The sequence below is a fragment of the Myxocyprinus asiaticus genome, chromosome 35 (assembly GCF_019703515.2).
Source record: "Myxocyprinus asiaticus isolate MX2 ecotype Aquarium Trade chromosome 35, UBuf_Myxa_2, whole genome shotgun sequence".
Classification (NCBI taxonomy): domain Eukaryota; kingdom Metazoa; phylum Chordata; class Actinopteri; order Cypriniformes; family Catostomidae; genus Myxocyprinus; species Myxocyprinus asiaticus.
Window position 1 is genome coordinate 8,676,906 of NC_059378.1, and position 15,244 is coordinate 8,692,149.

A 15,244-nucleotide genomic window follows, 5' to 3' on the forward strand; every position below is an offset into this window, starting at 1 on the left:
GAATCTTCAATAGTGTTCAGCAAAATAAATAAAGTTATACAAATCTAGGATTGCATAAGGGTGATTTAAATTTGGAAGGATTTTAATTTTTTGGGTGAACTATTCCTTTAATAGCAAAGGTCATAAACATGTTGATACAGGCAGTGATGTGTTAATGCATTCATCTGTCTGATATCAGAAGGTTGTAGAAGAGATATTTTTTATACTTCTTTTATAATTTCACTTTCTGAAAGTTGCAGTATTTTCATAGTACATCAAATTGATGCATTTCTGGATATATGACCCTTTTAATTTATATATTTCGCACTTGAATTTCTTTCTCAGTATTTGTCAAAAATTATGATGTGACATTATCAGCACGGTGCCACCATCTGCATCTAACGCTACTTTAACTTAAACTGAGAAGTGTTGTGCAATACTGTGTGTATACATCCCTCTAGTGGACAATATTACTATCATTATTTGTATCCAGCACTACACAGAAAAGGCGTGATTTGATCACACTAACATAATGTTAACACATAGTTTGTCTTGTGGCTATACTTTTGAAACATTGAGTATTTTAACGTTTACAGATTGGCCCCATTCACTTCCACTGTAACCCATATTTTTGCTTTTTTTTTTAAAGAAAAGGAGGGAGGTCAAAATTAATTTTTGTGGTAATCAACATTATGCCACAAATGCTGTTGATTGAGCTTAACTTGTATTTAACCCGGAATATTCCTTTAAAAACATTATTTTAAGATATTGTTGAAGCCCATGAGAAAGAGAGTTTACATTAAGGCAAACAGTCTGTTCACAGGCATATAATAAACTTTTCTGCACATGCACAATGATTCACACACACACACACACACACACACACACACACACACACACACACACACACACACACACACACACACACACACACACACACACACACACACACACTTTAAACAGCCAATTGATAAGGGATCAACTTGAACAACCTAGCATGACTTAAACAGAATACCAACTGCTTAAGTTGGCAAACATTTCCATCTGCATCAAAATAAGGTCAAAAAGAACGATTGTAAAAACAAAACAAAACACACGAAAAATGGGGACACATGGATCGAAACACAACTCTGGGTTTGATTTCCTTTAACTTAAATAGGGTGACCCAGAGGCAAATGACAAGGCTGAGAATAGCAAAAGGCATACAGCAGACAAATGCATTAACAGGGATAATGGTGTTTGCTCTTCATATTCTCCCGACACAGTCATTTGTAGTTGGTGGCATTTGTGCATGCTCTGCTGAATGAGTCAGACAGGTCCTCATTGTAACTTCAGTGTCTCTGATGAGTTCATGGAATAAGAAAAGGCCTTGAGTTTTCAACGGCTTCTCATTGGTACTGTCCATAGTTTCCAAATGAAGATGGAGGCATGGGAGCAGGCTCATCTGCAAATTGTGGGCCTGTACCGAAAAGATAACATTGGTTTTTATTTAAATTTTAAAATCGTTCTTATATTTGCATTTTATGAAATTTTAGTCTCTCTGTATGTTATGTATATTGTATTACAAACCAAATGGATATCTTGGTGCACTTACCAGTTGGGAATTGTGATGAGGCAAACCGTGTGAGCATTATTCCTGCACCTTCTATTAATGCAAGCAGTATACCTCCCATTGCTGCAGAGCCAACCATGGCCACAGGCCCATCTGTCATGAAACAGAGTTAAATTTATACCACGGACACAGCACAAATCAAATGGAGGCTATCCTTATATATACATATAGCAAAATCTGTACATTATTCCAAACTTTTGGCCGCCAGTGTACACACACACACAAGTTTGGAATAATGTACAGATTTTGCTCTTATGGTAAGAAATTGGTACTTTTATTCACCAAAGTGGCAATCAACTGATCACAATGTATAGACAGGACATTAATAACGTGAAAAATTACTATTACAATTTAAAAAAAGAAAAATGAAAAACTACTTCAAAGAGTTCTCATCAAAAAATCCTCCACATGCAGCAATGACAGCTTTGCAGATCCTTGGCATTCTAGCTGTCAATTTGTCCAGATACTCAGGTGACATTTCACTCCATGCTTCCTGTAGCACTTGCCATAGATGAGGCTGTCTTGTCGGGCACTTCTCACGCACCTTACAGTCTAGCTGATCCCACAAAAGCTCAATGGGGTTAAGATCCATAACACTCTTTTCCAATTATCTGTTGTCCAGTGTCTGTGTTTCTTTGCCCACTCTAACCTTTTCTTTTTGTTTTTCTGTTTCAAAAGTGGCTTTTTCTTTGCAATTCTTCCCATAAGGCCTGCACCCCTGAGTCTTCTCTTTACTGTTGTACATGAAACTGGTGTTGAGCGGGTAGAATTCAATGAAGCTGTCAGCTGAGGACATGTGAGGCGTCTATTTCTCAAACTAGAGACTCTGATGTACTTATCCTCTTGTTTAGTTGTACATCTGGCCTTCCACATCTCTTTCTGTCCATGTTAGAGCCAGTTGTCCTTTGTCTTTGAAGACTGTAGTGTACACCTTTGTATGAAATCTTCAGTTTTTTGGCAATTTCAAGCATTTTATAGCCTTCATTCCTCAAAACAATGATTGACTGATGAGTTTCTAGAGAAAGCTGTTTCTTTTTTGCCATTTTTGACCTAATATTGACCTTAAGACATGCCAGTCTATTGCATACTGTGGCAACTCAAAAACAAACACAATGTTAAGCTTCATTTAACAAACCAAATAGCTTTCAGCTGTGTTTGATATAATGGCAAGTGATTTTCTAGTACCAACTTAGCAATTTAGCATGATTACTCAAGGATAAGGTGTTGGAGTGATGGCTGATGGAAATGGGGCCTGTCTAGATTTGATCAAAAATGACTTTTTTCAAATAATGATGATGCTGTTTTTTTACATCAGTAATGTCCTGACTATACTTTGTGATTAGCTGAATGCCACTTTGGTGAAGTACCAATTTCCTTCCGAAACAGTAAAATCTGTACATTATTCCAAACTTTTGGCCGCCAGTGTATGTATGTGTGTGTATATATATATATATATATATATATATCTATATCAACTCTTTTTGACCAATTTATTTCCATGACACAGAGATTGCACTCAGAAAGGGCCATTTCTAGCTCATGAAATATATTAGAGCTGAGCATTGCAAGGATTTTTCCAGGCCTAATACAGCATTTCCAGGTTTTCCATGACTGTGGGAACCCTGAAGAATACACTTTGAATACATAAAAGGCACTGCATTTGCACCCAATTAAAGGGTCCAAATGGTGCATAAATTAACTGCTCATACCGCATATGTGATCATATCGTTATCTATTCATCTTTGAAACTTACTCCTTGCAGCTAAAATGGCTCCTGTCATGGCTCCACTTGTGATTGAGTTCCAGGGGTCCTCTTTCCCCCTCACTTTCACCAGCCCACAGTCAATCATGGAGAAAAGCCCACCCCACACAGCAAAACTTCCTAGACACAGAGAAAAGTTTGTTGCTTTATTAAAGTAATATATAAAAAAAATCCACATCTGCATGGATAAGCAAGCAGCCAAGAGACGTGATGATGACCAGCGGTCAACCAATGTCCCCCCTCCCTTTTTAATGGTATTAATATCTAGATAGCAGAGTGTCAATGGCGATATATATAATACAACTTAACGAAAGCAAATAAGATACAAAATTGCTAACTTTAAATATTTAGCACTTAGTGCATATAAACTTTTTTTTAAATGTGCACTGTCCAGAACGAGATGTTAGTAGGCTTTGGAACTGACACTTGGTGGAATGACAACTTGTTAATCAACCTACCAGGCACAGTTATTGGACGATGGCGATAATCTAAAAATAACATAAATAGAAATAATATCAGAGCTCCCTTTATATCCATAGCAGGGTTTCCATTATCCGGTAAAGATTGGTTTTTGACCGTTAAATTCCAAAAGTCTCAGACACAATGTCTGGTGAAAATATTAACACGAAGCGTCAGCAACCCCTTTAGTTGATGCCACAAGTGTACAGCATGACGGCAACCCAATGATGACAGCGCTTCGCTGCCACGAAGGTTTAAACTTTTCCAACAGCTTGCGAATTTCTAATCCTTGACTACAGCTGGTTGTATCCCGCACAATGGCAAAAGCAGCATTCTCACTTCACAATCTCAATAAAACAGCCTTGACAACTTCTGGAGAAGGAAACCAGGCTTGTGTGCATCTCAAGCTGTTGAAAAACACTACACAAATTTGACTTCACGTTAGCAGCAAAACGCTTCTGTGCTTTGAGGAAAAAAAGTCCTAAAAATAAAGAGAAAGAAATTACTCAAGGTGAGAAATTAAGATTTTTTTATTTCTTTGTAAACAAAAATATGTGGCAAACTGCAATTTAGCATTTCGCTTTGCCCTCTGTTTTTGTTTTACTTTTTTTTTTTTATTAGACGCTAATTCCATGGCTCCCGTTTTTTTAATGGAAAAGCAGCTATAATGAACAAATGTTTATTGTTCATTTGACTTTATTGGGTCATTATTATATCACATATTAAGCATAGTCTACTGCATTACAGCGCAAAAAAAAACAAAAAAAAAAAAAAACAATTGAAATTTGATGTCCGGATTTCTTCCAATTTGTCCGGTAAATTTTGTAATCCCAGGACATGTTGGCTGGCACCAACATTTCTAAGCAGAAATTCTGATCCGTAGCCTTAAAGGGATAGTTCAACCAAATATGAAAATTCTCTCATTATTCACTTACCCTGATGCCATCCCAGATGTGTATGACTGTCTAGGCGGCATAAAAGTAATCCATGCGACTCCAGTCGAATAATGAATGTCTTCTGAAGCGAATCGATAGGTTTATGTAAGAAACTAGTTCAAAAAATTAAAACGTTTTTAACTTTAAATCGACGCTTTCATCCAGGGCTCTGATGCTGTTTGAAATGGCCAAACTATCACGTGATGTTCACCTTCTGTTGTAAATAAGCGCCGTTTCCGAATTCTCGCGTGAACTCACCAACACGCTTACGTCACGCGTTGTGCATCTGCTTGCAGGAAGCGCTTTTTAAAAGTTAATTACGTTTTAATTATAGATTTATTTTTACACAAATCTATTGATTCACTTCAGAATACATTCATTGATCGACTGGAGTCGCACTGATTACTTTTTCGCTGCCTAAATGTGACTTTTGGTCCGTCAAAGTGCTGACACCTGTGTCTATTACAAGGACCTGACAGAGCTCCATCTTCTTCTAAAAACCTTCATTTGTGTTGTGCTGAAGAAAGAAAGTTATACACATCTGGGATGGCTTCAGGGTAAGTGAATAATGAGAGAATTTTCATTTTTGGGTGAACTATTCCTTTAACGTGTGAATTTTGTCTATAATGTTTATTGTCACCTACAGTGTTCATTTGATAGGTTTTTTGTTTTAGTCTTTTTACGAAAATGTCATTTAAATTTAGTCAATATTTCATCATGTCATATTCATACTTTTTAGTCAGTTTTACTCTGACTAAACTGGCATATAACTGTAGTCAATGAAAATAATATAATAATATGATAATGTGCAAAATGATAAAAACGTGTCAAACTGTAACAGACCAAACTAAAAATCACATTTTTATCAAACAAAATGATGACTAAGACAATACAGATATTACAGCTTAATTTTCAGTTAAAGCTGCATTGAAACAATGTGTGTTGTGAAAAGCACTTTAAAAATAAAAATGACTTGACCAAACTTTAATCAAATATTCAAACTTCTAGAAAAAAATTATAAAATGTTTCTTAATTTAAACATGTATAAAACATAAACAGCTTCGTCAACTAACGTTTTCAGTAGTGATTGCGTAGACGAGATTAAAACTGGTCCCCTACTATCTTTTGTTTTTAATTTTCCTTCATTCCTTTATGTACAATTACAATCAACATTTCATCTCATGTATTATTTGACAAATAATCTTTGAATTTGTACTTCACCTCCAAGTTGTGGGGCCCTTGTCCTTATGGCTGTCAAACTTCCCCTCAGTCTGTGATTCACGCCCTAAAGAGATGAAAAACATTTTATTATGTCTCAGCACTGGTACACACGTACACACACACAGACACTTACACACACAGACACGTACACACAAATGGCATCTGTAATACAGGTAGTTCAACTATAAGTAACATTAAGACTGCTAGAAGAATTGCATCACTGTATCTGCAGTATATAGAAGTACTCACAACAGGAGAGTTTCTAAAGCCTTTGACGGCCTGAAAGATCCCTCCACCAATGGCCCCCATGGTAAAGGCGCCCCCACAGTCGTCCACTATCCTCCAGGGGCTGTAAAACAACAGTACAGATCATGATGATGATGATGATGATGATTAAAAAAAAAACTAATAGTACATGCTGTTCAACTGTCCTACTAATGATATAGGGTGGTACAATGTTACAGTGATGGCATCACATGGTAACATCATGGTACTTTATTATATAACATCATATAACCTGAATGATTACCATAGCCATGTACTGTTGGACTGCAATGTACTTACACAATGCCATGTTATATATATATATATATATATATATATATATATATATATATATATATATATATATAAAATACTTTGAATAATAATTTCCTGTTAAGTGTTCTATTATAATGTCACCCAAAAAAGATAAATGAGTGAATATACGTATATTTGAGCATTTCTCTAGTAGTGTATATATGCCTTACTTCTTGTTGGTGAGTTTTATAACCATACTAATCAAATGTTAATAAATAAAATCAATAGAATTAATTAACTTTAGCCATCGAATCATTATAGATGTATAACAAACACAGCACAAAACAAAACAAAACAAAACAAAACAAAACAAAACCAACAGATTGCGAGTGCCGGCAGAACAAGGTCATGTGCTGCTGTGACAGCATGAAGCCTCCACTGAAGGACGTCGTGTTAGTTAGCATTGCATCAAACCAAATATTTCGCAATAATTCGGGCGTTAAACACTCTGACAATAAATCTGACCGCATAAATAAATAAAGGAAATTGTAACCGCTGTGCCAGCTGAAAAAAAAATGTTCAAAATGTAAAAAAAAATAATTTCTTTAGACTGGCTGCTTACCACGGCTCCCTAGCGTACTCCTCCATTTTGTTCTTTTCCTGTTCCCAGTGACGTAACAGAACGTGTTGATGCGGATGACGTCAGGTTTTGTGTTCTTTTTAGTGCAGCAGTCCCTCTAGTGGTTGTTGCACAGAACTGTGAAACGGAAAGCTCTACCAGAGCCCGTCTGAAGTGGATTCCATAAGGTTTAGCAAAGAATAGCATAACGCAGCGGCCCACTGGCGAGGAGACAAGAGGCTGTTTTTTTTATTTTTTTTTTTTTATGGATGTTTATGAAGGACATGCTTCCTGACGCTGAATAAACTGCTTTTATGAGGAAAAAATTAATCACTTAATGAACTGACCGCCTGTCCGCTAATCTTCAACATGTTTTACATTAAACAATTACGTTGGAGTGAACTATGTGTGGAGTTTACAACGGTAAAATTGCTGTTTTATAAGAGAAGTCAAGGACAAGTTTGCGATAGGTAGGTATCAGTTTACGGCTCTCCCCATTCGTTTGTATTGTATCCGCAAACGGTGACTTATTGTCGTAACACGTTAGTCGACAGATACGCTCTCGCCTATGGTAAAAGCGCGGAAGTTATTATAATATAAGTGTAGAAGATCTCTGGCTCTACCTTCCAATCAGCAGAGGTGTAAAAAGTACTAAGAATTTATAACCTACTTAAAGCTGAAATATGTAACTTTTTCTGTGTTAAAATACTTTCTGTCCCCTATAAATACTCCTATCCCAGCTTAATATGCAGAGACAACTATAAGTAAGCAATTTTTAGGCGAATTTTCTCGAAAACTGTAACTACTGTTTTTCTGTGGCTTTGAAAATTGCTGTTTGTTTTGAGTGACCCGCTTAGACCCGCCCCAACAACGTTACTCAACCAATGGCGTGAATTGGGGGCGGGACTATCTATGGCAGATTGGGGCATATTCAGAAAGCTGTTTCGAAAATTTGGTGGCCAGAAATTATATACTTCAGCTTTACGTTAAAGTGTGGGTATTGTGTCAGTATTTTACTAAAAAAAATAAATAAAGTAAAAATGTTTTCACATTTAATAGTGCTTGTAAAAAGTAAAAAAACAACATTTTCATACCTTTTGAAATAAACTGAATGAAATGAAGAAACATAAGTGATTTTCTCATCAAAGTAACCTTGATACACAAACTGTGCAAATCAACAAGTTTGTCTTTTTTAAATAAAAATTATGTAAAATTAACCAGAACATAATTTGAGAAGAGTCTAAAAATATATAAGACGATTAATCTATGTCATGATGACCAGTGAAATGTGTACTTTGTAGTTTGAAGGTGTAAATAAAAATTTAAGGAGTAAAAAGAAAGATTCCCCCTGCCCTTGAAAATTAAATGAGTAAAAGTAATCAGTTTCAATAGCACTCAATCTAAGTACATAAAAATGATTTTGTGTTTAAGTAAATACAGCAGAAAAGATTAAGTACTTTTTACATTAAATAAGTTAAAGCCTTAACTTGAAAATATTAAGTAAATTCTACATTCAAACAGGTAAAAATTAATGCTCTAGCTTAAAGGTGCTGTTTGTAAGATTGACAACAAGTGTTTGAAATGGGTACTGCAGTCCAAATTCAAAATTTTGGAGAGTTGTCTGCCCCGCCCCAGACTCTAAGCTCATGCTGGTTGCCAGAATGTTGACACTCAAATTAGCCAACTCAGCATCCGTTTTAAAGGATTTCTGGGCTTTAAGCTGTCTCCATCTTCCAAAGGCATCTCCAATATTTATCTTTGTTTGACTACGCCTCTGGTCATGGTGGTTTTTAGACGGATGGCGAGGCTTTTTAGGATGGGTGGAATCTGTTATCTCTGATCCAGTTCGTTTGCTGGCTTGCATGGCTGCAGCACGCAGTGTTGTTTTCCTGCAAACTTGTTCAAATCTGGCAACCCGGCAGTGTTGAAATACTACTGGTGAGTGGGCAGTGGGCGGGATCACACAGGCCAAAACATAAACAGAAATTCCGGCCCGGAACGGAAACTTCAAAGTAGAATATACTGGCTGTATCATTGTTATCGGAGAAGCCAGTATTTAAACTTAGCATGTTTCCTAATTCTCTAATGACATATTATGGTCATTTTATGATTTAGTACAGTAACAGTATTACATATAGCACCTTTAGATTTAATTAGAAAAATTGTGTAAATCTTACTTGTAATTTTTTTCAGTGTATAAATTCCCCCTAATAATACTGAAGTATAGTTATGAAGTACTCAAGTAGCTACTTTACACCTCTACCGATCAATAATGAGATAGTACACATAAGATCTACATAACCAGCTTAAAACACATTAAAAGTCTCTCTTTTTCTCTTTCCCTCCTCCATTATGTGTCCGCTAGAGCCAATTCTCAGTCAGACAGACCGTTGGCAGTGTTCCCATTATTAGGAAAGGGAAAAGAATGAGATTCAGACTGAGCCTTCATAGAGAAATGACCAAATATAGAAATTTCATGAGTGCAGAGGGTTAGTCAGGGCAGGGGCAATCAAAATATAAACAAACTACAAACATCCTTTAATTCCAATCAACTTTCAGACTCTGAAGGAGAAGCCCATTTCAAACGGACTCAGACATTTGAGCAACTGGCTCTGGTGCAGCATGGTACTTATTTCCTACTAGTAATCTATGCATTTACAATACAAACATCTGCCACTTATCAGAAGATTATACAGTACATATTATAGAACATTCTTGTATGTCTGTAACCTTTGACCAGGTCAAATTTATTTTACAGTGTGTACCAAACAGGGCCATCAAATGCACAGGGATTACCGGCGTAAAAAGTGCACTATACCATTCCTACAGAGTCTTTATGTATAGCTCTTTATTCTCATGGCCAAATGAGCTAAACAGAATTACATGGCATTTGCAACAATGCATTAGATCACTAACTTTTCCCCAGCCAAGGAACTCTTTGTATATCTGGAAGCGTGCTACAGCCCTTTATTGGGATCTGTGTAACAGTCTGTTTTTATCATGCAAAGAGCTATTCATTACTCTGAAATGTTCAATCTATCAATGGTTCTGATCTGGACCCATTGCACTCTGGAGGTCAAGAATAAAATAAAATCACATGACCCCGGCACTTTTTTGTTGGACCACTCATATCTTTATCAGGCAGATTCATTAAACACAAATTAAATTTTCTTAACAACACAAATTACATTTTCTAAACAACACAAATTAAATTTTCAATTTTCCCAGCTGGAACCTGAAGAGGAGTGTCACTCACAAAATTTGAGCTTGATACTGCTTATTTTCTTTGAGCATAACAGTCTGTTAAAAGGTTCACTAGCTGTGCTCTTGAAAAAAACGAGATCATATTTATACAAGCATGAAAATATATTGAATTGTCTTCGAAGCATGTGAGGTACATTAAACTTTTGGTGCAGAGAATACTTCCATTCCTATTCACAGGTAAAATAAAAATGTTTCATTTAATGTTGATAAATTACAAATGGGTGGTAAAAATGATACTTTACAGTGATTAATTTGATTGCTATTAACTTGATTATTATTATTATTCCCTGATCAGTAAGAGCTTTTGATATAGAGATTCCCAAACCCAAAATAAAATAATTAAATCTAGGTGATTTGTTTTTTCCCACATTGTTCAATGCAGTCAGCTGTAAGATCCAATTAAGCTGCAGAAACAACCACACAAACATCTTCTCAAAATTCAGACTGTGCCACACACACATACATACACACACACACACACACACACACACACACACATACTTATAAATCTATAATTTGAAATTATTCATTTAGTGCAAATGACAAGCAAGGAATCAACTCTGCAGTTCCACCAGCCATTTAAGCCTCAGACCATCTTGATGGCACCATGCTTCCATTCATTTCTACAGTCCATACTATCCATACTACACCATATACGAGTCCTTGCCCGTCTATAGGGCCCGTCCATACTATAGGGCCCATCCATACTATAGGGCAGCAGGAAGACTCTGTATGGAAGATCAGAGTGTCTTCTTAAGGTCTGTGAGATGTCTGTCCTTTCATTCCTGTTCCTTTTTCTTCATCCACGTTAATCTCTCTCTCTGCACTATGCCTGCTTATTGCAAAAGCTTTGGTAATGCAACCTGTAAAAAAAAAGTTAATTCCTGTTACTCATCTCATTTTCTCAGAATTGGAGGCCATTATCTAAACATCTGTGTACAAAGAATATACAGAATGCAAAAAAATAAATAAAAAAATTAAATGCAAAAGTTGCAGGATACTTTCAAGAGTTGATAAACATACGGAACTGCTGAAAACTGTTATTTATTACCTTTTTGAGCTGTTTGACATTGCTGCCCCGAATGGATGCAAGAAGTTGGTCCCTTGAGTTTCGCGTTCCACCTCTTCCTCCAGTCCCATCTTTAAGCTTCCTCTGTGACACAGGTGTCAGGGAGTTTTTTAGGAAGTCTCCATCTAGCATTGGAGGTGGAGGTGGTGGTGGACCTCCAGGTGGTGGCAGGAGAGGTGGTCCAACACCAGGTCCACTGCCCCCTTTCTTATGCGTCAACTCAGGTGACGGGGCGGGTGAAGGTATTGGAGATGGCTTGGGAGAGGCTCTGGGGGAACCTTTACCAAAGCCAGTTTTCGGAACTTCTAATGAATCTTTCTTGTCTCCAGAGCCTTGGGCTTGAGCCTGCTTCTGTTCCTGCAGCCGCTTTTGCCGCTGGCGGTCCATGTTGCGACTGAGAATATTGGTCATGGTCATACGAGGGCCAGCTAGCTCAAAGTGGTAGCCCAGTTTCAGAAGAGTAGAGTTCTCTTTCAAAACTTTGGTCATTTCCATCTCAGACTTGCCTCCACAGATGTGCCGCTGGTTGTGGAAGCGTAGCTCAGTGAGTGTGGAGTTGTGCTGGAGGGCGTAGATTAGAGCCATGATGCCTTTGCTGGTAAGAAGATTGGAGTCCATATTGATGCTTGTGATACTTTTGTTATTGCGTAAGGTCTCGGCAATAGCATAAGCCACATGGTCATCGGCACGGCAGTTAGCCAAAGAAAACGTTTTGATGTGTGTGTTGTTTTTCAAGGCCTCTGCAAACTGAACTAGCGTTTTGGTTTTTATTACCTCAGAGTTGTTTACATTGAGGTCAGTCATCTCCGGATCATTGCGATGAACTCTCTCCAAATCTTCATCAAACATGCTTGCTGACTCGTCTTCCTCTTCCTCCTCTTTGTTCTTACTTTTTGAAATGGTGTCTGATACGCAGTTTCCAATCTTCTCCTCCTTGACTGATTCATGAACCTCATTTGCGATCTCACTGTGTTCCTGAACATTCCCTCTTCCCTTCATCTTCATGTTTTCCTCACCCTTTTGTGCCTTTTCCGGCTCGGGGCCCTCTTTCCCACTTTCATTTGACTTTGTTACTTGTTTAACATCCACGTCCTTCTTCTTTTCATTCAACATATTGCCCTCTGTCTTGTTTTCTACAACTTGATTTTGCTTTTCCTCTAACCTGGAAGTCCTAATCTTCCTAATCTCTTCCATCCTCTCCCTGTCCTTCTCCTCTTTCTCCCATATCCTAGAGATCATCTCCTTTGTTCTACTTTCTCCAGATTGACTTTTCCGACTGTCTTCTTTTCTGTTTTTGTCTATACTATCCTCTTTTTTCTCTGTGAGCTTGGATATTAATTCTTTGGTTTTGCTGCTGCTGCTACTACTTTCCCTGACATCTTTTCTGTCCTTGAGCTTACTCCAATTATTTTGTTCTTTTTCCTTGACCTCTTCATTCCCCTCACTCTCCTCGTCCTTTTTGGAAAGGGGAGAAGGGCCAGCTTTGTCATCTTTGTTCTCATCTGTGAGTCTGCGGTTCTTGTCCTCCATTCTGCTGTCATGTTTCGAGAAGGAAGAAGAGGTGGTAAGGCTACTTTGTCTCTGAAGACCTTCATCTCTGCTGTCAGACCTGGAGATATTTTTCTCTTGGCTTAGGCCCATTTTGCGCAGGTACTCTTGTTTCCGGCTCTCCTTCTTGGGCTCTCCCTGAGGATAAAACATATCAGCTAGACTTATGGACAAACTCATTACTCAAAGATGCAGTGGCCTACTTGGCTGTTTCCCTATAAATTGCCATTTATAGGGTCAAATATAAAAGTTCTACTACTTTGACTGTTATACAAAAGGTGTCTGTAGTGCACGTACAATGAATGTTTACATTATGCATTCTACAGTCAGTTGTTTCACAGTGAAGATGTAAACTTGCACAGTGGCTGAGTGTTTGATTTGTGAGCCACACCATTTTGCAGTGGAAACTCCAGCCTTGGCTGACTTATCCTTAAAAGGCAGGGAGCAAAGGAGCAATCAACCAAGGAATTCCAGCAGGGCCATTTACATCTGCAGAGACTCTATTAGATGCATAGTGTAATTTTGCTCCTTGTGTTATTGTCTCTTAATAGAAAAATCTATAATCCAAAACTGCCCCCTCAAAAAGACTACAAAATGTTTAGAAGTTTTTACGTTGATGTAAATAAAAATTGTCATAGCCATCACCCCTCCCACTGCCTGTTTGTAGCCTAAAAGTTGTGAAAGGTAAAAAACAAACAAAAAAGTATTAAAATTATAATTTATCACTATAAACATCATACAAGAGACAAAAACTCACACCTAAAATTAATCTACACAAAATAACCTGTTAAAATCCCAGAACTAGGATTTACTTTGCACTTTTAAAGGAATAGTTCACCCAAACATTAAACTTCTCTCACCAGCGACTCATTCTCATGCAACCCCAGATGTGTATGACTTTCTTTCTTCTGCTGAACACAAATTAAGATATCTAGAAGAATATTTCAGCTCTGTAAGTCCATACAATGCAAGTGAATGATGACCAAAATTTTGAAGCTTCAATAAGCATTTAAAGGCAGCATAAAAGTAATACATATGACTCCAGTGGTTTAATCCATGTCTTCTGAAGTTATATGATCAGTTTTTGGTTGAGAACAGGGTCACCATCCACTTGCATTGTATGGACCTACAGAGCTGAGATATTCTTCTAAAAATCTCTGTTTGTGTTCAGCAGAAGAAAGTAAGTTATACACATCTGGGATGGCATGAGGGCGAGTGAATTATGAGAGTATTTTAATTTTGGGTGAACTATCCCTTTAATTATTATTTTATCTTAAATACAGAATTTTTTTTCATACCTCGGTGGACAGGTTTCTCTGAAAGCGGCTTTTGAAATCTTCAGCCTGGCTGCCCAACTGAGAATCCTTTTTAACACACGCGGTTGGTTTAAAATCCGTTTGGTCCACAATTATTATTTCACTCGGATCCGGGTCAGGAACGACCGAAACCTCTTTCTGCAACTCCTCCATTTCTTCGGGCGACAGGTTCGACAGTAAATTGTCGAGGTCCGGGTCCTCGCTCACCTGTCGCCCGGTTTTGGTGAGCCCCCTCACCTTCCTCCTGGACATAGTTGCGTTATACGTCTGGTCCTTGAGTAAGACTCCCGTTAAATTAACTGAACATATCCGCGTGTTTTCCCACTTCTGTTAACTTTGGAAAAAATCCATTAATTACTAGAGCTGTTAGTTAGGAAAGGATGCAAGAAAAGAGTCTAAATGAATTCCTCCTGGATGTGAAAGAAACGCGAAAGGAGCGGCGCGAGACGCGATGGACCATCAGCCCAAGTTTGTGGTGCTTGTACAATTCTTTAAAATCCATTGCGAATGCATGCCCATATTTAGATGGCGGTACATAGTCCTTTAAAGGCAATTGGGAAGGCTATGGTTTACTAAAACTCAGAAGCATCCCAAAATAAACTGTTACTTCCTAGCTGTCACCAAGAAAGCACTGACAGTTTGTCTTCTGTGATAGAGTGTTATAATAGAAGTACGTTAGAAAATGATACTATAAATTTGAAGTAAATAGTTTCTGGGTAAACTAGTAAGAGCTCATTGATATTAATATTGGTTTATAAATATATGTTAAAGGAATATTCCGGGTTCAATACAAGTTAAGCTCAATCGACAACATTTGTGGCATAATGTTGATTACCACAAACATTTATTTAGACTCCTCCCTCCTTTACTTAAAAAAGAAAAGAAAAAAAGAAAAAATCTGGGTTCCAGTGATGCACTTACAATGGAAGTCAATGGGGCCA

At 37.5% G+C, this 15,244-nt stretch overlaps 2 protein-coding genes across 2 annotated transcripts; both read right to left on the bottom strand.

The window, feature by feature from the left end:
• Nucleotides 1-686: 686 nt before the first annotated feature.
• On the bottom strand, nucleotides 687-7,177 carry LOC127426383 (mitochondrial import inner membrane translocase subunit Tim17-A-like). The gene is made up of 6 exons (XM_051673171.1): nucleotides 7,110-7,177; nucleotides 6,218-6,317; nucleotides 5,969-6,032; nucleotides 3,345-3,473; nucleotides 1,574-1,684; nucleotides 687-1,438 (listed from the first exon to the last, which is right to left on the bottom strand). The coding sequence occupies exons 1-6, from the start codon at nucleotides 7,133-7,135 to the stop codon at nucleotides 1,368-1,370; spliced, it is 501 nt and encodes a 166-aa protein (XP_051529131.1). The 5' UTR covers nucleotides 7,136-7,177; the 3' UTR covers nucleotides 687-1,367.
• Nucleotides 7,178-9,344: 2,167 nt separating this feature from the next.
• On the bottom strand, nucleotides 9,345-14,867 carry LOC127426370 (leiomodin-1-like). The gene is made up of 3 exons (XM_051673147.1): nucleotides 14,286-14,867; nucleotides 11,422-13,125; nucleotides 9,345-11,233 (listed from the first exon to the last, which is right to left on the bottom strand). The coding sequence occupies exons 1-3, from the start codon at nucleotides 14,553-14,555 to the stop codon at nucleotides 11,207-11,209; spliced, it is 2,001 nt and encodes a 666-aa protein (XP_051529107.1). The 5' UTR covers nucleotides 14,556-14,867; the 3' UTR covers nucleotides 9,345-11,206.
• Between the last annotated feature and the right edge of the window lie 377 nt (nucleotides 14,868-15,244).